The following is a 23,586-nucleotide window of genomic DNA, read 5'->3' on the forward strand; positions in this document are numbered from 1 at the left end:
CTTCATTATACACCTTTAGGCACCAGGCAAAAATGTTCCTCTTCAGCCAGGTCTTTGGTTGATGGACATCCAATGGCCTTTTAAATGTGTTGTGGAAGTGGGGGAGATTGGTTTGTGTCTGTTCTCATTTCTGTTACGGATTTTGTGTTTTTTTTATATATTGTAATTTTATGTTGTGATCGGCCCTAAGATCTACAGCAGCGGTCAGCAAACTTTTTCAGCAGGGAGCCGGTCCACTGTCCCTCAGACCGTGTGGGGGGCCGGACTATATTTTGAAAAAATAATCAAAATGAACGAATTCCTATGCCCCACAAATAACCCAGAGATGCATTTTAAATAAAAGGACACATCTACTCATGTAAAAAGACGCTGATTCCCGGAACGTCCGCAGGCCGGATTTAGAAGGCGATTGGGCCGGATCCAGCCCCCGGGCCTTAGTTTGCCTACCCATGATCTACTACTAATAATAATAATAAAAGACACAAACAGCTGGAATTTGTTATGGGCCTCATTTGGAGAATATTTGTAAGCAGAGCCGGGCAGAACAGCCACATGTATGGTTGGCAAGTGCCTAGACTGTATACACACTCACACACCCTGCACCAGGGGTTGCCAGTATGGTGCCTACAGGTACACATGTGCCCACAAAAACATTCCCCTGGTCCCCGGGTCTTCTGCACCTGCTGAAATTAGGACTGAAAGAAGCATTCCATTATAGCAATAGATCAGGTTGCTTGGCTGCAAGTATGTGCGATGCCCGTGATATTATCTATATTTTAATATATATAATTTTTAATGAATTTTCTGTTTTACAATTTAGAATATTCGTTTAGACAACCTTAAACTATCAATGACTTCCCTCCGTCTCTTTCCATGGTTCATTTTGCATACTATTCAGTATTCCATTATTACTTCCATCAAAACTAATTTACACTGTTGAATTTATCTTAATGCTGCCAACGTTTTCAAGCATATACAATGCCCCCCAATATATTCGGTAAACATTTCCCAATCCTCTTTAAACAAATTTTCTTCTTTGTTGTCTTATTCCATAAGTTTAGATCCGCAAGCTGCGCATATTCCATCAGTTTTAAGTTGCTATTCTTCTTTGGTTGGGACCTTGCTCATTTTCCGGATATTTTCCCTGGCTTGTAAATCTGCCCACGGGTCCATTTACAAGAGAAAAGGTTGCTGGACTTAAGTGGACCATTGGCCTTTATCCAGGAAGGCTCTTCTTGTATTCTTAAAGAGGCTTTTCTTGTCCATGTTGGGTAGCTGCTGCACAGCAGAATCTTTTCAAAACATGTGGCTGATTTTCCCCTTTTCTTCTTTGGCAGGGAGGATGGGAGCACATCACAGTAAGAGCGAACGCCATGGAGAGCACCAAGGCTGTAGCCCAGGAAGCCTCTGCAGGGCATCCCACCGAGCCCAACGAAACTGAAACTGGAGAGAGCGAAGGAAGAGGAGACCCTCCCCAAAACACCGTCTTGGTGGACACGGCTCAGGGCTTGGACCGGCATGCTGTGCAATGTTAATGCGCTCCATTCTCTAGAGACGTGGGTGTGGCATTTTGCTTCCTCTCCACTCACTTCACGCACTCCCAATCGGTGTAAAGTTTCAGTGGATCTGTGCCTGTTTCTGAACACTTTAGTCTCGCCCGGACGGAAGAGGGAGTTGTGTATACGTGAAGGCTTACGGAGTCCAAATAGGCCTAGTTCTGTGGTTGGTTGTAGACCTTTTGTTTATTTCAGTGGGTTTTGGGAGGCTATAATAGAAGACCCCCCCCCCCATGCAAGCCCCTCCTTGAAACACTGAGGAGTTTGCACAGCCACAAGCCTCTGCGGATCAGGACCCTGGATCCAGGGAATCAAACCTGGTCCTCTCTGATTGCTGCGGGACTCCAGCTCCCATCAGTCCCAGTCAACATAGCCAGTAGTTGGTGGTGATGGGAGCTGTAGTCTAACAACATCAACAGCAGGAGAGCCCCAACTTTCCGTCCTTTAGATGCGTTGTTCATTAGAACTGGATTTTTCTAAGTGAACCTTTTTTATGTTTGTTTTTGTGGGAGGGTGCTGTTGTTGGGTCTTATTTGTAATTAATTTATTCTCTTCGTAATATTTATTATGCACAGCACTGCCGAATAGACTACGATGATGCCAGATCTTCCCAATTAAGCTGAGCCCTTTTTTTAGGCAGCTGCTATGAAAACTGAGACGAATGTAAATAGGACTCGTGATGTCCTGGTTCCCCACCCCTTTCATCAAACCTGTGAAATGATGATCCCACTAATTTCATTGGATCTGCTGTGTGAGGTCAAGTTCTTGACCGGTGAGAATCCCTCTACCTTTTCGGAGGTGATTTGCTGAAACTGAACCTCTTAGGATTAATCCTGTGTAACGTGCTACGGCTTTCTTCTTTTCGTTTGCAGTACCAGTTAGATCTGCTCTAAAATAACAGCAAAACAAAGTTAGGTCAGCAGCACTGGTCGGCAACTGGCTGCCCTGTGTCAGTTGGCGCCCATGAAAAATCACCAGCACATCTTCTAACAACTGCAAGTGGGGCAAGCACAGATAGAAAGCACATTGGATGCTCCTGCACCTTACCTTGCCACCACTCACCCACTTTAGATAGTGCCAACTTGGCACCCTCCAGATATAGTCCAATAACATATGGAGGTCACCATATTGTTGAAGGCTTGGGTGGTGCAACTTGGCTTGTTATTGAGGCAGAGAGCCAAAGCAGCCTGACTCCTTGCCTCTTTTGAATTGCCCTGCCAGCCAATCTAGTTGCTGATCACAATCGCTCACCTGTCTTTCGATTTTGGAGGTCAGGCTGGTCTGTAATAGGGGGGTGGAAAGAGAAAGGTATATTTCAGGAGTGAGGAACCTGTGGCTCTCCAGCAGTTGCTGAACTACAACTCACCTTAGCCCCAACGAGCTTGGCCCAGGGATGATGGGAGTTTTAGTCATCAACATCTGGTTGGGCCAAAGGTTGCCAAGACTTAGTTTACTGCCTTCTTTTTTTAAAAGAAAAAAAGTACATTTCCTCGTGTATGCAGTTTAATAAAAGGAAAATGTAGATCAACTGATAACAACAAATATCGACACAACTTCTTAAAGCATTAGTCACTTACACCAGGTGTGGATAAACTTGGAGCGTTCTTGTTCTTTGCTGCTTATTTTATCTCTAGCTCTTCTCAAGATGCACTTTAAAATTAGACCTTCCTTTTTGGAGAGATAAAAGATGCACGCTTTGTTCCTTGTTTGCTGCAGCAGCAAAGCAGTTCGCAGGAGCTGTTTGGGCATGAACCGTTGCGCTCTCAGTCCAGGTTTGATCTTTTGCAGAGCTTGGGAGATTTGTATTGCCACGAGTGAGGGACCTTGCCAGTCGCGTAGGGCACCCCACAGAATCATCCACAGTTGCCCCTAGAGCAGAACATGTTTTACTAATTTCTGCTTGATCCAGACAATCAGTTCCATGTTCTGCTGGTCCCTAAATCAGTGCTGGTTGAAGCCTTCCTAGACAATACCACTTCAAAATGCAGGATAGGGATGTATGTGACCAGGATATGTTTTTTAAAAAACGGCACATTGAGAGAGAGAAAGAAACCTATATCCTCACTCCCCATTATGGCATTTCTGACATGTTGGAGCCTTTCAAAGCAGACCTAAGATGGCCTCCATGCATATGCCAAAGTGGTGCAGTTGAGGTGCAGCTGTGCCATGCAATATTTTTGATGTTTGGTTCAACACAGACAGCCCAATCTTGTGCTTGCTGAAAGGGTCTCAAAGGGGCTTCTTCATTAAGGCTTCCTCCAACGCGTGGCTGCCCTGGGCTACATGCTAGATGCAAGTCAGAATCGAAAGCAGGAAAATGATCAAAAGTTCACTACTGGGACTTTGCAGGTTGCAACTCTTGTACTTTTTATTTTTTAGAAAAAAAGCAAACAAACTTGCTAAGAATGTGGAAGGCACAGATTTTTGCCATCATAGAAGCCTCATCAGAGCAACTATTAAAGGCACAGCAGCCTTGATCAGAAAAGGAGCTGTTTGCTGGACACCTGAGCCAGGTGGAGTCTAGAACAGGCTTCCTCAGCCTTGGCCCTCCAGATGTTTTTGGCCTACAACTCCCATGATCCCTAGCTAGCAGGACCAGTGGCCAGGGATGATGGGAATTGTAGTCTCAAAACATCTGGAGGGCCAAGGTTGAGGAAGCCTGCTCTAGAAGAATGTAATAGCTGTGAGAGGTTGATAGGAGGCATCTGATTTGAAAACTATGCCTTCCAATTATCTCAGGAGTGGGAAACCTTTCGCCTCTGCAGACGTTGCCAAATTGCGACTCCCATCACCCCCTTTGACATGGGCCATGCTTGTTGGAGCTGATGGGAGTTGTAGTTCAGCAACAGAGGGAGCGGCAAAGGTTCCCCGCGCCTGAATTAGTAGGCCAGTGGATTTAAGCTGGTCTAAGAAAAGACCTTGGTTTAAAAGAGAGCTGCGTTGCTGAAGGGCCTATTCTTCACCGCAGGAATCCTGGGATTAATTTCATTGACTCCATTGGTCTGAGCCAGGAAACTTTGTGAGGGTGAGGTTTACATTCCGCGTCTTTCTCAGTCCCGTGGGATGGCATGCGGAGAGGGAGGGAGGGCACGAATTTGCACTGTGGCATAGTTTTAGAGCAATTCTATATTTGAAGTAAAATCAGTTAATGTCGCATGTCCTTCCATTTTAGAGAGCTTCTATATGTAAACGTATTTGATGCCAAGTAAAAAAAAAAAAAAAGCGACGTTTCACAATCAAAGGTGAAGACTGCAGCCTGCCTCTTTATTTCTCTCATATTCTCCTCTTCCCTGTCAACCTTTCCCACTTTGGAGCAGTGTTATTTTTGATAGCCCCCTACTCCAGTTCGGCGTGGGATCCAAAGTTGTTCTTCCATGGCGTTGCTTTAGCCCTATGCTTGTTGTTTTTTCGCTCTGCAGTTATAAAGAAATAACTATGGCGATTGCACGAATCTCCGGTTAACGTGATGCGTTTAGATCACCGGTGGGAAACCTCAAATGCGGCCCCCGAGACCTCTCCAACTGGCCCTCGCAACTCTCCTGAACCCCTCACTACCCTTGCCTTTGCGCCCTGAGTGTTTTTGGCTTGCCTTGAACTTTGATAATGCCTCTTGCTTGCCTGGGTGGAAGACAAGAGAGGGAAGGGTGTTGAAAATGGGCCTACAGTACCAAGACAAAATCTGCCCTCTGCCCATTTTTGCCTCTGGCCCAGTTGGTGGGAATTGATCGATTATTTATGTACAGTGGAACCTCTGTTTTCGAATGTAAGCCGTTCTGGAAGTCCGTTCGACTTCTGAAACATTCAAAAACCAAGGATCAAATGCCTGTCAGCAAGTTCAATGGGGGAAATCGAGCTGTTCAACTTCCGAGGCGCATTTGAAAACGGAAGCATTCAGTTCCAGGTCTTCGGTGTTCGGCTTCTGAAACATTAGGCAACCAGGGCGTTCAAAAAATGAGGTTTGATTTTATTGGATTTATGTATATTCCACCTTTCTGTCAAGGCACCTAAGTCAGTTTACAGTTTGAAATCAATAGAAACAAATACCTTATTTCTCCTTTTATAACACGCCCCCCTAAGTATATTTTGGGGCACTCAAAATTAATAAATTGGGGGGAGATTGCCCCCATGTATAAGACTATCCCCCCTTTTTTAAACATTATTTTTTAGTTAAAAAAAAAAATACGCTACATTATATATGAGTGACAGACAGTGTCCTTTCAGGTTCCCCAGGATACAGTCATACCTCGGGTTACAGACGCTTCAGGTTGTGTTTTTTTGGGTTACGGACCCGCTGAAACCCGGAAGTACCAGAACGGGTTACTTCCAGGTTTCGGGGGTTGCGCATGCGCAGAAGTGCTAAATCGCACTTTGCGCATGCGCACAAGCGCCGAATCGCAACCTGTACAAATGTGCATCCTGTACGGATCACGTTCGCAACCTGAGCGCCCACTGTAGTTTGGAAAAGTCCTCTTCGTATTTATTTATTTATTTTTAATTGGCACTCCGGGGTTCTTTAATTGCATAAATACATTCCCTCCAAAGTTGGCATTCTTAAAAGTAACCCAATCTCAGAGTGCCAACTTCCCCTCCAGCATTTTTCTCCCTCCAATGCCATTAAGAAGCAGAGCCTAACAAAGGCAGAGCTGATATTTACTCAAGGTAAGTATACACTTTAAGCAGGACGCTCTGTACCACTTGCTAAACTGTTGGTCTAGTGACCGCTTTGCCAAAAGCATTAATAACTTTGTCTTCCCTCTGCACAAGGACACTGTTATAAAGTAGGTAAAGTGATATCTTTTTTTCCCCTTCCTTTTTGGTTCTCTCAGGTTAAATTCCTGCCTGTGAGAATGAGTCAATTGCTTAAGTTTCATAAAGCTGTATTTATTTATTTTTAATTTTTAAAGGAAAGAATGTCTAGATTTTGTGAAAGGTAAGCTTTGGAAACCAACCTTCAAGCTAGACTTGCGGGTACTGAGTTCGAGTGCCATGTCAGCTCTCGTATGAAAGGAGGACTCCGTATTGACTACGCTTGCCTTAGTGTATGCCCAAATATTTTTTGCACATAGCAGAACTTGCGCACCATGCTTTTTGAAAATGAAGTGCTTTGGTTTTCAGTGTTCCTAATTCTTTGCTTTCATAAAATCATAGATTTGTAGAGTTGGGAGGCATCACAAGGGCCACCTAGCCCAACCCCCAACGTGGGGCTTGAACCCACAACCCTGAGATTAACGAGTTTCATGCTCTCCCGACTGAGCTTTTCCAGCCTGTCAAGCATACAGAACAACTCCTCGGTATTTTCCCCATGTGCCTTCTTCAGTGTAACCCTAGGAGCCAATCCTTAGCAGCTGACTCGCCTCATTTCACTCTCATTGGCTCCAATCTGTTACTAAAAAAACCTGATTGGTTGGCTCTAAGACACTGGAGTCTGAGGATGGATCTACACACATTGGGGAAACGCTATGATTAAGTCAGAAATTAAATCATCATAGCAAAAGAAAAAAAACGCTATGGAAAATCACAGTTGTTGTTTTTTGACTCTCCAGTGCCATCTGGTGTTGCATGTTTATAACACATTCAAAATGCTGTGTTTGGACTAATGTAACTGAGTCCTGAGACACTGCTGCAGGAATAAAAAGGTAAAGGGAGCCCTGACCATTAGGTCCAGTCGTGGTCGACTCTGGGGTTGTGGCGCTCATCTCGCTTTATTGGCCGAGGGAGCTGGCGTACAGCTTCTGGGTCATGTGGCCAGCATGACTAAGCCGCTTCTGGCGAACCAGAGCAGCGCACGGAAACGCCGTTTACCTTCCCACCAGAGCGGTACCTATTTATCTACTTGCACTTTGACGTGCTTTCGAACTGCTAGGTTGGCAGGAGCAGGGACCAAGCAACAGAAGCTCACCTCATCACGGGGATTTGAACCGCCAACCTTCTGATCGGCAAGTCCTAGGCTCTGTGGTTTAACCCACACCGCCAACCCTTCCCTGTGATCCTGGCCACTACACCTCTGTTGACCATGCATTAGCCAGCCACAGAGCTACTTCCGCCCTGTGGATTGCAGTGGATGGCAACCACACCTTTGCATAAGCTTACAAGGGCTATGCATGTACAGAGAATATAAGCAAGATACAAACACAGCCACACACTTCCAGGGAAAGCCAAATGACCCAGACCACAATCAAGCAAAAGCGAGACAAACAGTGCAAATCTGTAGGCACGACTTCTCAGATACAGACTTCCATTGACTTCAGTGGGGCTGGTTGAGTCCCGAGAAAGTCCTATTGAAAGCAACAGAAAGGAATTCCTTAGCTGCTGCTCAGCGGTTCAATGTTCTGTCACATCCAGTTAGACATTAGCTCTGGCTTTCTCTCTCTCTCTCTCTCCTTGGCTTGCATCCAGAGTTATGTTAGCCAATCAGATGTGACATGTGAACTTAAAATGCCACTCGAATACAATCCAGGGTTCTGTATGTGCGTGAATATAGACGAGAGATTGTCTATAGGAAAGGATCAAACACTTGGTGGCAGATCAAGTTCCCTGCAGATCCTATTAAAACCATTTTGCCCGCAGTGAGGGCTGCATTGTTCGTGCTCATTTTGCAGCCTAATAGCCCTTTTCCTGTTCTTCCTAAATGATGCAGATGATTTGACTTTTAGCAAAGGTGCCTTTGCCATAATCTCTTGGGAGCAAACAATGGTGACCTTTCTCAACAATTCTTCCTGCTGTTCTTTCTCTCTTGCCTGTTTTCTCTCTCTCTCTCTCTCTCTCTCTCTCTCTGTGTGTGTGTGTGTGTGTGTGTGTGTTTAGTCTTCTGCAGCAGCAGCAGAAGTAATTCTTGAGCCAGTTATCAGTGTAGTGCCCCTAGAAGTTGTTCTACTACTACAACCCCCATCCAGTAGTGTAGTGGCAAATTCAGGGGCCCTTTGTGCAAGTTACAGCCCTGCCCCTTCTAAGGGTATGCAAGAATTCTATAATTACCTTATTTTTCGCTCTATAAGACGCACCAGACCACAAGACGCACCTAGTTTTTGGAGGAGGAAAACAAGAAAAAAAAAATATTCTGAATCTCAGAAGCCAGAGCAGCAAGAGGGATCACTGCGTAGTGAAAGCAGCAATCCCTCTTGCTGTTCTGGCTTCTGGGATAGCTGTGCAGCCTGCATTCACTCCATAAGACGCACACACATTTCCCCTTACTTTTTAGGAGGGAAAAAGTGAGTCTTATAGAGCGAAAAATGCAGTATACAAAAGTGATAATTAGGGGTGCATTGCAACAACCGATGCAGATCTCCATGAGTTGCCTGTCCACTAGGTCTACTATGTTCCATGCACGTACTTGGCCAAATGATCTGGAGTGCTCCGACATCTTCTTTCGGAATGACTTACGTTGTGTTTTGCGTGAAGGTCCATTGTACATAACAGAACTTGCTCACCATTCTCTTGGAACGGAAATGCCCTGTGTTTTCAGTGTTCCTAAATGCTTAGCATTCAAGCATAGAGAAACAACAACCCTTTGGTGTTTTTGTTAGAATTCCTGCTCTGTAATTGCAGTCATGGGATTTTTGTCTATCACATGACGGTGTATGTTTTGACTCCACAGAGTGGGAAGTGATGGAGACAGGATGTTTGTGTTACTGTGTTCCGTGAAGTGGGACTGTTGTCCTCTGTTCTTTCTCTTTGCTGTCTGATGCTAAAGAGTGAGGGAACCATGTTGCAGTGCTCCGTGTGTGTTTATATGTAAATAAAGTAGAGAAGAGAAGACTCCCTGGAAAAGACCCTGATGCTGGGAAAGATTGAGGGCACAAGGAGAAGGGGACGACAGAGGACGAGATGGTTGGACAGTGTTCTCGAAGCTATGAACGTGAGTTTGACCAAACTGCGGGAGGCAGTGGAAGACAGGAGTGCCTGGCATGCTCTGGTCCATGGGGTCACGAAGAGTCGGACACGACTAAACGACTAAACAACAACAAAAGTAGATTAGCCAAAATGCTGAGTTGCTGAGGTCCATTACACAAGCTGCGAAGACTCTGAGGATCCCTAAGTGTACCAATGTCTGTTGACATCGGTCACTGTGATATTCGGGCTGAAGAAGTCTTTTGAAGCTCCCAAACAAACGACCAGGAGGGAGAGAACATGCCAGTCAGGCTTGTATCTCTGCCAGGGTCCTACTTGAGTGTAGGATGAGTTCCTGACAGTTTTAAGCATGCACCTTCTCCAGAGTGGCCCAAGGAGCCAATCCCCAGTGGCTGACTTACCTCACTTCGCTCTGATTGGCTCCAATCAGCACAAAGGGTGAGAAGCCTTCTCAGTGGCCGAAAGCTCCTCTTCCATGCTGGTGGGGCGGTTATAGGATGCTGCAGACTGCGACCCTGCTGCAGAAATAGTAATGGGTTTCCCGCAACTCCAGACCACAAAATCAGACGTAGCCAGCGTGGCCAATAATTGGGGGTGATGGAAGTCGTGGTTCTAAAACGGGCTACCCCATGGGTAGGCAAACTAAGGCCCAGGGCCCAATCGCCTTCTCAATCCAGCCCACGGACGGTCTGGGAATCAGCGTGTTTTTACATGAGTAGAATGTGTGGTTTTATTTAAAATGCATCTCTGGGTTATTTGTGCGGCCTGCCTGGTGTTTTTACATGAGTAGAATGTGTGGTTTTATTTAAAATGCATCTCTGGGTTATTTGTGGGGCATAGGAATTTGTTCATTCCCCCCCCTCCAAAATATAGCCTGGCCCCCCACAAGGTTTGAGGGACAGTGGACCAGCCCCCTGCTGAAAAAGTTTGCTGACCCCTGGAGTCTGTTTTAGACTATGGGTGTAATGGTGTTTTTATTCATGAGGTTGTAGCCAACTGTCAGGGAATGGTCTGAAGACAAGGACTGGGGAATGCATTCTATGGCAAACCAGCTTCTTTCTGATGGGGAGCTGGAGGGGGGAAAGTCCCCCCCCTTGCCCACAGCGTTTAGAAGCCACAGAAAGAGAGAGAGAGAAGCTGAATAGATAAAGGAGGAGTTACCCAGTTACGAGATAATGACAACAGAACCATAAGGGAGGGAGCAGCTAGTTGAGATGGCGCTTGAGAGCATGGGGGACCCCAGAGGTCTGAACACATCAGAGAGCAGAGGAGTCAGAGGGACTTAGGAACTTCCCATTGGCGCCCAAAATGCTACAGAAGCCGAAAGGAGGATTAGACCAGCCAACTGGCCTCCTTGCGAAGAGCTGAGTATTTGTGTTTGCAACATGACGCTGTTATAAAAGGACTATAAATCTATCAACGTTAATTCTTACTTTGGAAGTTACGGAAGGGAAGGGAGGACTCTCCACACCTGACACCAACTGACGTCTACTCAGAGATAGACCCATTGTCTATGGCACTAAGCCATGCTTTATGAGGAACGGCTAAGGGAGCTGGGCATGTTTAGCCTGGAGAAGAGGAGGTTAAGGGGTGATATGATAGCCATGTTCAAATATATAAAAGGATGTCACATAGAGGAGGGAGAAAGGTTGTTTTCTGCTGCTCCAGAGAAGCGGACACGGAGCAATGGATACAAACTACAAGAAAGAAGATTCCACCTAAACATTAGGAAGAACTTCCTGACAGTAAGAGCTGTTCGACAGTGGAATTTGCTGCCAAGGAGTGTGGTGGAGTCTCCTTCTTTGGAGGTCTTTAAGCAGAGGCTTGACAACCATATGTCAGGAGTGCTCTGATGGTGTTTCCTGCTTGGCAGGGGGTTGGACTCGATGACCCTTGTGGTCTCTTCCAACTCTATGATTCTATGATTCTATTCTAAGCTAGTTGTGTCAATTAATTCCAATGGGTGGGCTCTGAGTTGGACCAGCATTGGAGACTGGGCCAGGCCAATGGCTTGTCTACTCTAACATCCTCTTCTCACGATGGCCAGCTAGATGCCTATGGGAAACCCACAAGCAAGACCCAAATGCAAGAGCACTTTCCCTGCCTGCAGCTTCCAGCAACCAGTGGAGGCAGACCATAGCCGTTGTGGCTCACAGTCACTGATAACCTTCTCCTCCACAAATTTGTCAAATCTTTTAAATCCATCCAAGTTAAGGGCCTTCACTGTCTCCAGTGGGAGTGAGTTCCACAGTTTAACTAAGCACTGCATGAAGAAGTACGTTCTTTTGGCTGTCCCAACTCAACGTTCATCTTCACTGGGTGTTCACATGTTATGGTGTTATGGGACACAGAGGAAAAACCTGTCTCTATCCTCTTTCACCATGCAATGCATAATATCATACATGTCGACTGAGAGCATTTGCTCTAAATCAAAAAGTCCTAAATGCTTCAAGCATTTATTGTTCCGCCTGGCCTTTGGCTTAGAATCAATTTGACTCCCTCCACTTCTTTCTTTCTTTTTTCCTTTCTCCTCCTGTGATGAGGCTGCATTTTAATGTTTTAGTGTTGTATTTTAATCTTGTTTTTTAAGTTGTATTTCAATCAACCTGTTTTTATTATTGGTTGTTAGCCGGCCTGAGCCCGGTCCTGGCTGGGGAGGGTGGGGTATAAATAAAAATTAGTAGTAGTAGTAGTAGTAGTATCTCCTGTATTATTATTAGTAGTAGTAGTAGTATCTTCTGGGTCATCTTAATCTCCGGGGTCATTTTCACTGTGCTTTGCTGGACATTTCCCCAACTCCACAATACCCATTTTGGGGGGTGTAGTGACCAGAAGCATATGCCCTGTTCCCAACGCAGTCACCCCAAAGATTTGTATAACGGCATTATGAAAGCCGCAGTTTTACTTGCAATTCCTAATAATCCCTAGCAGGGAATACGCCTTTTTCACAATTTCCTTTTCCTTCGCAATGGAGCAAACATTATGTCTCTCCCAGCTTCTGGTTCTCATAAGCGGCGTCGGTGAAGGATGTGACAAACGGCATTTTAAAGGCAGCGTGATAATGGTGATTTATATTAGCAAAGATAAGATATTCAGATATTCAGTGCAGCAAAAAGGTGTGCAGGGGTGTGTGAGAGATTCTTTGTATTATCTTATGCAAATAGGGGCTGCATCCTGCACCCATTCCACAGATGATGGGGTCGTCAGTGCACAGATATGTGCCTGTGGGACATTGGTACATCTTATTTATTTTCAAAACAATATCAGATAGGCTAAAGAGGTCCTTCCTAATTAACTGGGCAGCAGAATGTTTTTGGGGTGGGAAGATGGTATTAATGGAAGTGCTGAGGAAAAACCCCAGCAGCTATTGATGGTAAGGTATTGCAGAAGGTTGGACTAGACTAGACCAGGGTCAGCAACCTTTTTCAGCAGTGGGCTGGTCCACTGTCCCTCAGACCATGACCAGACCAGGCCAGACTATATTTTTTTGGGGGGGGGGGAAATGAACGAATTCCTGTGCCCCACAAATAACCCAGAAATGCATTTAAATAAAAGGACACATTCTACTCTTGTAAAAACACGCTGATTTCCGGACCGTCCGCGGGCTGGACTGAGAAGGCGATTGCCCACGGGCCTTAGGTTGCCTACCCCTGGACTAGACAATCCTTGGCGGGCGACAGGTTCCCCAACCCTGGGATGCATTAATGTATGAATGTGACAAACCCATTCACAAAGTCATATACAGTGGTACCTCGGGTTACATATGCTTCACGTTACATACGCTTCAGGTTACAGACTCTGCTAACCCAGAAATAGTGCTTCAGGTTAAGAACTTTGCTTCAGGATGAGAACAGAAATCGTGATCTGGCGGCGCGGCAGCAGCGGGAGGCCCTATTAGCTAAAGTGGTGCTTCAGGTTAAGAACAGTTTCAGGTTAAGTACAGACCTCCAGAACGAATTAAGTACTTAACCTGAGGTACCACTGTAATGAGGCAGAGAGCCAGGGTAAATGTAACAAACTGTAGGCTCAACCGCAGCTCCAATTCCAGTTTGGTTTTCAAGTGAGGAGCTTTCACGTCAAAATAACAGCTGCGTGCAGAGCTGCCCTCTCTTCCTCAAAAGAAGCCCATGTTTGTTTACTTTGCAATTAGAGCATTTCAGAATTGGTTTAGCCTTGTGTTTGACTTTCCATAGGCTGCAGTAAAATGTGTGTGCGTGTGTTTGTACGTGTGTGCGCGCGCACGTTTGCATTCAGTACTTTCCCGCAAGGCACCTTTACAATATATTGGTTTGCACCAAATGAAAAATGTAAAAATCTTGCAAATGTGCTTGGTATCACTAAGGGTCGTTCTGGATGGTGCTCTGTGCCCCTTTCAAACCTGCAACAGCTACAGCTAAGTGGTGGAGAGCAATATAGACCAAAGGAGACTGGGCTGGAGGGTTGTCTGATAGAGAAAGCTGGAAACTTGAATGTGGGAAGCGCCACACACAGAGAGAGACAGAGAGATGTTTAGTTCTGTGCTGCTCTGCACTGGACTTTGGGTGAGCAAGATCTGTTGGGGGGATAATGCTGTTAGTCTCTCCACACCCACACACCCCATGCTCATATAGAAATAGAACCATATGTTCCAAAGACTCCACAGTCTCACTGACCTTCATTCCTAAGAAACGAAACCCTGGCTAAGTGTGGGAACCTTTGGAGAGAGACTCTTATCACTCAGAAGTCAGGGTGGCATGTAACAACATTAAGGGATATTGCTTTGCCAAAATGTGAATGTTAGGAGAAATTGGAACAAAAAAGGATTGCGAATTTTCAGTAAACATATGGATGTGTTTCTCTCTCTCTCTCTCTCTTGCATTTTTTAAATTTTCTTTTTTATTTTGACAAGGTAATAATCATAAATAAAGAAGAATAAAAACGTGCACCCCACCACCGAGACCGTTCCATTGTACCTATCCAACCTCCCAATATTTCAACACCTCTTGCGATGGTTTGACCCCTTTCCGTTTTAACAGTACGAATTCTACAAACACTTTCCATATCTCCTCATAATCATTTCTCCTGCACATTCCCCGTCTTACCTTAATGGCACATGTTAATTTATCATTAATAGCTATATCCCACACCTCTTTATACCAGGCTTCCATTTTATACTCTCCTTGCCCCTTCTACTTCCTAGCTGTCATAATTCGTGCAGCTGTCCATAAATTTGTGAGCAAGTGGATGTGTTTTAATTTGTTGGAAGCTACCCAGAGTGGCTTGGGCAACCCAGTCAGATGGGTGCCTTATTATTATTATTATTATTACTACTACTACTACTACCACTACCACTAGTATATATAGCTGATAAACGAAGAACCAGAAGTTCTCTTTTCCTTTTCCTTTCTTTCTCTTTCTTCTTTTTTTTTCTTTTCTCATCATCTATTTTCCCCCTTTTCTCTTTCTGGTCTGTGTTTTTGTTTAGATTAGCTTTTTTGTCTTGATAAAAAATATATCTGACATTAATCTTACTTCCAAATTTTAATAAAATCTTTATTTTAAATTTTTTTAAGTATATGGATGTGGTAAAAATCAGTAACTGAGAGAAACCCAAACTGACAAATTTCCCCATCCCTACCAGCAGTATGGGGGAGGGGGGGCGCAAGGATCCTGCTCCAACTCCTATCAGCCCCAGATGATGGGAGTTGTAGTCCAATAGAATCTGGAGGACCACTGCTTCCCCATCCCTGGACTAGAGAAGATCCTGCTTGGTCTTGCAAGGAGAGCTGTCTATAAACCTGTTCTGTTATCCACACTGGTGCAGAGTTTGAATCCATATTTAACTCGAGAAAAGAGCGATGGCAAGTTAAAAACAAGAAGAAAACAAAACCGATTATTGATTTAATAATTCCTTTCATCCTTTTATTATACTTCACAGTACAAAGGGCTTTATTTGTTGACAACACTGGCTCAGAATTAGCTTAATTAATCACACCTTGATTCCCAATTCCTCTTCTGATCACAGAAGCCGCAAGAAAACGCTAGTTAGCATTATTTACCACCACCTACAGTTTATAAACAGGGGAGCACCTTGTACTTTCAGGACTTAAGCCGTGCTAGGTGCTGTACACAGGTAAGTACAAAAGGCCTATCTAGCATCACAAACTGACCGCAGGGCAGATAAGACCCACTGTTAAGGTCCTGGCTGCTTTAATTCAGTTAACATTGTATGCAAAACTCAGCAGTAGAACACATGCTTGGCGTGCAGAAGGTTCCAGGCTCAGACATTGGCATTTCTAGGCATGGTAGGAATAGACCCTTGTTAGGAATGCTGGGTAGACCACACTGAGCTACATTGGCCAATGGTCATAACTGGTTTTTAAGGCAGCTTAAAGAGATTTTTGACAGTGGGCTCAGGAGGTGGCAGGCTCTTCTTTGGATGTGTTCAAGCACAGAAGCATAGGGACCTGCCTTCTGCTGAGTCAAACCAATATTGTCTACACTGACTGGCAGAGGCTTTCCAAGGAACCTGGGACCACCTGCTACCCCAGAGATTGAATGGGCATCTGTCAAGGATGCTGCTATGGTATCCTACAAACAGATCCTCCATCGAGCGGGGGGGGGGGGGGAGCAAATGACCCCCAAAGGTCCTTTCCAACTACATGTTTCTATGGATGGAAGAGCCTACAAGTGAAACTGCCTTACATAGAGTCAGACCAGTGTTCTGTCTGACCTCTTTTGTCCACACTGACAGACAGCAGCTCTCTGCAGCCTCAAGCATCCCAACTTCATTCTCACTCGACATCTTTTTAAACTGGGATTGGATCTGGGCCCTTAGCGCCTCTCTGGGCTGGGCCTATTAAGGGTCACTATATTTACATTCATCCTGGACTTCTTTTTCTTTTCTTTTTTGGCAGGACAAAGGTGATTTCATTTCAGTTTTTTAAAAGTTCACCATAGGAACAAGTCTCTTTGTTTTTAAGAAAAAAGGAAGATGTCACCAAAACGGTTGAAAACTAAGCAAATACAACTATGAGCTAAAAGCTGGCTTAGGGAGAGAGAGATGGGCCAAAGGAACAGGTGTATACAACACAGGGAAATATAGATTTTTAAAATATGCACTCTAATGCAGCTTCCGTGCACTTATTCCTAGCACGATAAACCAACTGGAAGGTGGTAGCTTTGCCTTCACTGGAAGTTTTTATATAGCCATCTGTCTGGGATTTCTTAAGCTGTGATTCTCGCACTGTAGAGGGTTGGACTAGATGAACGCTGGAGTCCCTTCAAACCCTACAATTCTATGATACTGTGAACTGCAACCTCAAAGGTCCACTGCACAAAGAGTTCCTAACCTGATACAGCCGCTTCTCTTGTATTTACACCGGATTTGGGTCTTTGCTACTGTTTCCAGCACAGATGGATAGGCTCAAAGTTTTGGATGTGCCTAAGGCATTTAGAAAACACTCCCTCTAAGGGCAAACTCAGTTAGTGGCTGCAGGTGAAAATACTGCCAAAACAGAACCACAGAGGTAAAAACGATGCCACCAAATGTTCGTGTGTCGGCATGCTCAGAAGGTTTGCTGAAATGCAAATAAAAAATCCAGCCCCAAACCCCTGAATGGGACCACCTCCCATCACCCCAAAAATTATACTCCAATGAGGGCTGAGTATGTTCAAAAGCTGCAGAATTTTAGTTAGAAAAGAAAACAAAGAAAATCTGTGAATGAAGGTGGTGGCGAGTGTCATTGCGTTCTGGAGGAGAACAGGAGAGCTTTTGCCTTGCAATGTGTTTGGTCGCAGAACCCACTTGTCCATTGCAGAATCCAGCCTCAGAATTGTTCGGTGTGAATTCACAGGTCTTTTTAAACAAAGAAAGGGGCGCAAAGACAGCCTTCCCTAAATCCTTTCACCACACTGTTGGTTGACCCTTTTGGGTCTTTCCCCGGGAACAGGAAACACAACCAGCGAAGACCCTTGTCTACCCTCTAGCTGCCTTGCCTGAAGCTGTGGATCTGGGTGGAATACTTCTGCAGCTGCCCCGCGGGATCGTCCTCTTCCCCGCAGTGCTGCTGGTAGTGTTCGTACAGTTTGGACCTGCTCCCCGCACCGGGGGCCTCGGCAGCAGGGATGTGCCCGTTGGACATCCGGAGAATGGTGGAGGTGAGAGACTTAATATAGTTCTTGGCCAAGGTGAGGGTCTCGATTTTGGAGAGCTTGTTCTCCGCCCTCACATGGGGGATGACCTCCCGCAAGGCCTGGAAGGCGGCGTTGAGCTTGTGCATGCGCTGCCTCTCCCGCTCGTTGCTCTCCAGCCTCCGCAAGCGCCTGTCTTTGCTCCCTCCCCAAGGCAGTTTCGCGGGCCTGGAAGGGCTCTTCTGGCCCTCATGGGTCCTCTTCTCTTTGCGCCGCAAGCATTTCCCCAGTTCCTCCCCGCCAGGGGCTGGCTCTTGACGCAAGGTGTCTTCGGGGAGCGCATGCCGACGTTTCGCACCTTTGCTTTTGGCCTTCATCGTCGGCGCGACGCCAGGAAACTGGCTCCCAGATCTTTTGCGTTTATTTCCTTGTGGAAGATGATTCTGGCACCAACCAAAGGGCTGTTTGAAAAAGAAGACACTAAATTAGTTGCCGACAGAGCCGGAAAATGCATTCTCATCAGATGTCACTCAACAGGGGTCTGTCTGGTTTATAAATTCAGGATATAGAGGCAGTGGAGTCCTGAGTTTGGGGGAAGGGATCGTCACTTCAGGCTGCAAGGGTGGATCTGACTTTTGGAATGTAAAAACGTGGATGGGGAAGGCTGCATTTACTGCATACCTTTTTTGTTGTTGTTATATGCAGGCAACTCTCTACTTGTGCCTGACTGCACACATGCATGGCGCAGGGAACCCGGAAATGGCACGAAAGAGCTGTAAAGTCTGTAGCTCACGAACAGACCCTCCCCAAAGCCTGAAGAAGATGGCCTCTTCGGGCTCTGGGGAGGGTCTCCTCACAAGCTGGAGGCACAGCAGGACTTAGCTGAGGCTGCTCAGCCTCCCCGCCTAACAGCTGACACGTGGGGTAGCGCAGCAGCCACCACTCTCCTGCGCATCAGCTGAGAATCCTGCATGCTCCTCCAGCATGCAAGGAGACCCTCCCTGGAGCATGAAGAGAATGTCCTATTTGGGCGCTGGGAAGGGTCTCCTCATGAGCCATAAGGGCATAGGTGCCAACCCCCTGAGGCTCTGGGCACCCACAAAATCCCCCATGAAGGGTCCGGTCATCCACAAATTTCCATGACAGAGCCATGCACACTGCATGGCACCCACAGCCCTGGGCATCCACAATCACTGGGCCATGCTGCCACTCCTGCATGAAGGTGTCTCCAGGGTGCTCCCCACTTACGTGCATTTCAGTTATATGTAGGGGCCTGGAACGTAACCCCCACATAAGTGGGGAGTCACATATTTGTGTATGTGTGTCTGTACTTTTATTGTATATTCCTTTTGTATTATTTGTTATTTATAAACCAGTACCCATAAAAAAAAAATCAAAGCCAGTTTACAATAACAGCACATAAAACTGCAGTTTAAAGAAGAAATCAGCAAACTATTGCGGGAAGGTGTATTCTTAATTGCCTGCACAGGCCTGAAGGAACTGAGAAGTTTTCAGCAAGCGCTTAAAACAGAAGGTGCCTGCTGAACCTCTGTTGGCACAGCATTCCACTGGCCTGGGAGAATGACGTGGAAAGGCTCAGATCCTTGTTATTGTCAAATGTGGAAGTGATATATATTTTTTAATGTTTTGCTGCTGTTGTGACCCGCTTTGAACTAAACTTGGTTGTTGGAAAAGCAGGATGCAAATATTAAACCCAAAGCTAGAAAACTAATAAAAGCAGGGAGAGGGAGCTGGGATAGAATGTCCCCCCAGTATGCTTTGTATTTTGATTTGGAAGGGATTTCTTGCATGGAGTATTAAAAATGGCAACCTCCCCCTTCTAGCTCTCTTGCCTGCTTGGGAGCAGTACCTCCAATGCTCTTGTAACTGTGTCTCCCAGCCCTTGAAAGCCAGGACAGCAACGAGCTGGGAGAGTCCAGGTGAAAAAAGCTGTTTCATACTAATAAAATAGCAGACCCTGAGCCGTCTATCCCATCTCCAGGCAGACAATAGATGCAGAGCCAATGTTTATCTTTCTCATCTGCACCCGCCATTCCTCAAAGGGAGCTCAGGCAACACACTTGGGCTCATCCTATTTATCCCACTCACAACTCTGCAAAGTAAACGAGGCTGCAAAATACCCAGTTGCCCAAAGACCACCCAGTGAGCTTCAAGGTCAAGCAGAGAGCTGGACCACATTTGCACCTCCAAGTCTCTCACCACTCTCACCCAGGGATGGAGAAGACTATGGATGCTCTAGGTATCTCTGGACTGCAACTCCCTTCATCCCCGACTGTTAGCCATGCTTGTGGGGGCTGATGGGAGTTGGAGTGCAAGAACACCCGGGGGGGGGGGCAACCAGTTCCCTCCCATCCCTGCCATAAAGAACCCCCAGCTGAGATGGGAAAATCTGATAATGGCCGATTTCCATTGTGAAGAAGGATTAGCACCAGAACCTCCCTCTGCCTGGGTGTAAATTGCAATAGCAGAAAAATGCAAGTAGCAGATCAGCATTTCAGAATTCTAATTCAACACCTGGACACGGGAAGAGTCTACTGGATCAGGCCCATGGCCCATCTAGTCCAGCATCCTGCCCTCACAGTGGCCAACCAGATGCCTGCAAGCTAGATGTGAGCACCAGATCACTCGCCCTTCTTGCGGTTTCCAGCAGCTGGTATTCAGAAGCATGGCTGCCTCTGACTGACTACTGGAAGCTGGAAAGCTCAAATTCAACGTTTTGCAGACTTTCTTGAGTAATCTGGAGACAGAAAAAGATTACTGACTTTCTAGATCAGGGATGGGGAACCTGCGGCTCCGTAGATGTGGTTGGAGCTCCACCAGCCTCAGCAAGCATGGCCAACAGCCAGGAACGATGGGACAATGTCCAACAACTTCTGGAGGGATGTGGGTTTCCCACCTCTGTGTCTAGATCCAATTCTATTTCTTTGATACTAACAGCATCCATAAAAGGGGTGGATTGGTAGACCTAGATGGTTGAGCTCATAATTTCTAGAAGCAATGGAGCCATCAAGTTATTATGACCCAAGCCTGGTCTCTGGAAACATTTGCTACATATGAATCCATGTTGGAGAGAATGGTCTTCACCATTGAACAACAGCCAACACCAAGCAGCTATATTTGAGAGGAGGGCTGTAGCTAAGCTGTAGAACATCTGCCCCACATGTGGAAGGTCCCAGGTTCAATCCCGGTCATCTCCAGGTAAGGCTGCGAGAGACTCCCTGTCTGAACACCTAGAAAGCCACTGCCAGTCAGAGTAGACAACAGTGAGTTGGATGGCTCTGACTTGGTATTAAGGCAGATTCCTATTATCCAAACAGTTGTGTATTCAAGATGAGGTTTTTGGGCAAGGAGGTCAACTCAGACCATGCTCAATCTCTTTGAGAGGCAAAATACCATTAAGGGGGGGGGGGGGGACTAAGCTATGCTTCTCTATACAGAGCAGAGCAATTAAACCATTTGACCCAGCAGAGTTTGATTAAATACTAGCAGCAACAAAAACAAAGCAGGCAAGTTCATATGCTGTCCACTTCCTAAGTCCTCAAAGGTGAGCAGACGGCTGCAGGAGGCATCCAACCCCAGCTATCCAAGGATAGGAGAGCTGCCCCATACTGTTCCAAGGTTGCCTTTAACTTAGGGTCCGCTGCCCCTCTCCTCCAAACTTTATTCTTTATCTCCAAACAGCACCATAAAATCATAGAACTGTCGGGTTGGAAGGGAGCACAAGGGTCATCTAGCCCAACCCGCTGCAATGCAGGAACGCGGGACTTGAACCCAGAACCCTGAGATGAAGAGTCTCATGCTGTACCGACTGAGCCATTCTGGGGTGGTACCTCGATAATATATAACACATGAGCACAGCAAATACTCAAGCATGTATAAAGTACATTCAACAGGCAATTGCACTGGCCTGCAGTTCCCTGCTGAGTGCACATGGTACGGCAGAACAAGGCGCACGGAGTCCGTTGGGCATGTCTCCTGCCCTCTCTCCCCTCTTTAGGAAGCTGCCTTACGCTACATGAGACCAAAGGCTCAATTGAGCTCAGTCCTGTCTACATGACTAGCAGTGAGTCTCCAAAGTTTCAGACTGGGGACATTCTTCAACATACTTGGAGATGCTGGGGAATTAAACTATTGGCCTTCTACATGCAGAGCAGGTGTCCTAGCACTGAGCCCTTCTCCGTGCTAGCAGTACTTTCTTTTCATGATTTAGTTACCCATATGCATTGTACATGCCAAGCAGCATCAGACCACTTTACAAGGCCCCCCCCCCAATAATCCTGGGGGAAATTGAGTTGTTAAGGGTTGTTAGGAAACCCCCATTCGCCTTGCGGAAATACAGTTCTCAGAGTGGCTTAAGAATCATTGCCTCTTCCCAGGGAACTCTGGGAAATACAGCTCTGCGAGGTTACTAGGGCTCTCCGAACAACACTCAGCACCTTTAAACTACAGTTCCCAGGATTCTTTGCAAGAAGCCATGATTATTTAAAGTGATATGGTGCTGCTTTAAATGAATCATGTACAGTGGTACCTTGGGTGAAGAACTTTTTATTCTGGAGGTCCGTTCTTAACCTGAAACTGTTCTTAACCTGAAGCACCACTTTAGCTAATGGGGCCTCCTGCTGCTGCTGCACGATTTCTGTTATTATCCTGAAGCAAAGTTCTTAACCTGAGGTACTATTTCTGGATTAGCGGAGTCTGTAACCTGAAGCGTCTGTAACTTGAGGTACTACTGTAGATGGGGCCTTACACTGTTGCATCTGCATCCCCAAAGATCTCCAGCGAAAAGCTACATACTCAAGAGCTTCCTCTTTCTCACTATCCTGTTCACAGTCCACTTCGCCCTCCCCAAGGAGCCAAAGGGCCGCATGCATAGCTCTCCCCTCCATATCTTGTCATCACAACAACCTTGTGAGGTAGGCTAGCCTGAGAGACAGATCAGGCTTCTTGACAATTTTGGTCCCAAACTCTTAATTAGCTACACCACACACTGAGCCCTGGCAAAGTTAGGACCAGTAAAAGATGTTCCTGATCCAGAACGAGACCCATTCTAAAAGAAGAATGGATTTTTAAAAAATGCAACGTTTTGCACTTATAGTTTTAAGAGCATGTGTGTGATCAACCCCCCTTGATTGCTCTCCTGTTCAGATTCCAGTCTTTCCACCAGGATTTTCGATTGTGAGTGGTTCTGAATAAAATATAAAATATGGGGCGGATACCTACCCAGCAATGGGGCAGATGACGGCAGCAGCATCCTTAACTCCAAGCTGGTGTGGTCAGTGAGCAAGGTGCTCACAGGCAGGAGAGCAAGTGCTTTGAATTCCTCAGCCTCCTGCAGACTGCTTACCGGGACTGCTAGGACACGTCACTTTAATGCACAAACAGGTGAGAGAGGAGGAGTTTGGCTCGGTCAAGTCTTTTGCAAATAAGCCAAGAGGTGTGTGTGGCAGTTGTGAAATTATAAGAGTGTTTCGCCATGTGGCTGAAGCTAAGCAAGGATTATGCAGTGTGGGCAGGGATCGCAGAAGCAACATGGGCAACCCCCCCTCTATTTGCTGCACAAGAGAGAGTGGGCAGCGGAAAGGGGAGGCTGGTGGCCTCACAGCCATGAAATGCATTGTTGTTTCTCAGCCAGCCAAGTGAAGCAATCGGGGGTAGGTCGGCCTGACACACACCATAGTAAAGGTAAAGGGACCCCTGACCATTAGGTCCAGTCAAGGCCGATTCTGGGGTTGTGGCGCTCATCTCGCTTTATTGGCCGAGGGAGCTGGCGTACAGCTTCCGGGTCATGTGGCCAGCATGACTAAGCCGCTTCTGGCGAACCAGAGCAGCGCATGGAAACGCCGTTTATCTTCCCGCCGAAGCGGTACCTATCTATCTACTTGCACTCTGACGTGCTTTCGAACTGCTAGGTTGGCAGGAGCAGGGACCGAGAAACGGGAGCTCACCCCATTGTGGGGATTCGAACTGCCGACCTTCTGACTGGCAAGTCCTAGGCTTTGTGGTTTAACCCACAGCACCACCCGCGTCCCCTCCAAATGTGTAACTAGTT

The 23,586-nt window shown here is 46.3% G+C and overlaps 2 protein-coding genes and 1 long non-coding RNA gene across 9 annotated transcripts in view; 2 read left to right on the forward strand and 1 right to left on the reverse strand.

Annotated features, from left to right (window-relative positions):
- TECPR1 (tectonin beta-propeller repeat containing 1) overlaps window positions 1-4,797 on the forward strand; it is a 41,768-nt gene extending 36,971 nt beyond the window's left edge. Inside the window, exons 25-27 of one of the 7 annotated variants that reach the window (XR_014504897.1) lie at window positions 1,338-2,973; window positions 3,041-4,085; window positions 4,205-4,797. Coding sequence is in view for 1 of the 7 variants with exons in the window: in XM_083413339.1 (XP_083269465.1) it covers window positions 1,338-1,535 (198 nt within the window). In the remaining 6 variants the exon portion in view is untranslated. Of the gene's footprint in view, window positions 1-1,337 lie in introns of all 7 variants that reach the window. The other 6 variants (XR_014504898.1, XR_014504899.1, XR_014504895.1 and 3 more) reach the window with 6 other exon arrangements.
- An 8,175-nt stretch (window positions 4,798-12,972) lies between these two features.
- On the forward strand, window positions 12,973-13,574 carry LOC310664630. The gene is made up of 2 exons (XR_014505002.1): window positions 12,973-13,151; window positions 13,396-13,574. It is a non-coding gene; the product is annotated as an uncharacterized lncRNA (long non-coding RNA).
- Window positions 13,575-15,276: 1,702 nt separating this feature from the next.
- BHLHA15 (basic helix-loop-helix family member a15) lies at window positions 15,277-23,384 on the reverse strand. The gene is made up of 2 exons (XM_083413825.1): window positions 22,758-23,384; window positions 15,277-17,977 (listed from the first exon to the last, which is right to left on the reverse strand). The coding sequence occupies exon 2, from the start codon at window positions 17,891-17,893 to the stop codon at window positions 17,369-17,371; it is 525 nt and encodes a 174-aa protein (XP_083269951.1). The 5' UTR covers window positions 17,894-17,977; window positions 22,758-23,384; the 3' UTR covers window positions 15,277-17,368.
- Between the last annotated feature and the right edge of the window lie 202 nt (window positions 23,385-23,586).

The sequence above is a fragment of the Podarcis tiliguerta genome, assembly GCF_965153285.1.
Source record: "Podarcis tiliguerta genome assembly, chromosome: 14".
Taxonomy (NCBI): domain Eukaryota; kingdom Metazoa; phylum Chordata; class Lepidosauria; order Squamata; family Lacertidae; genus Podarcis; species Podarcis tiliguerta.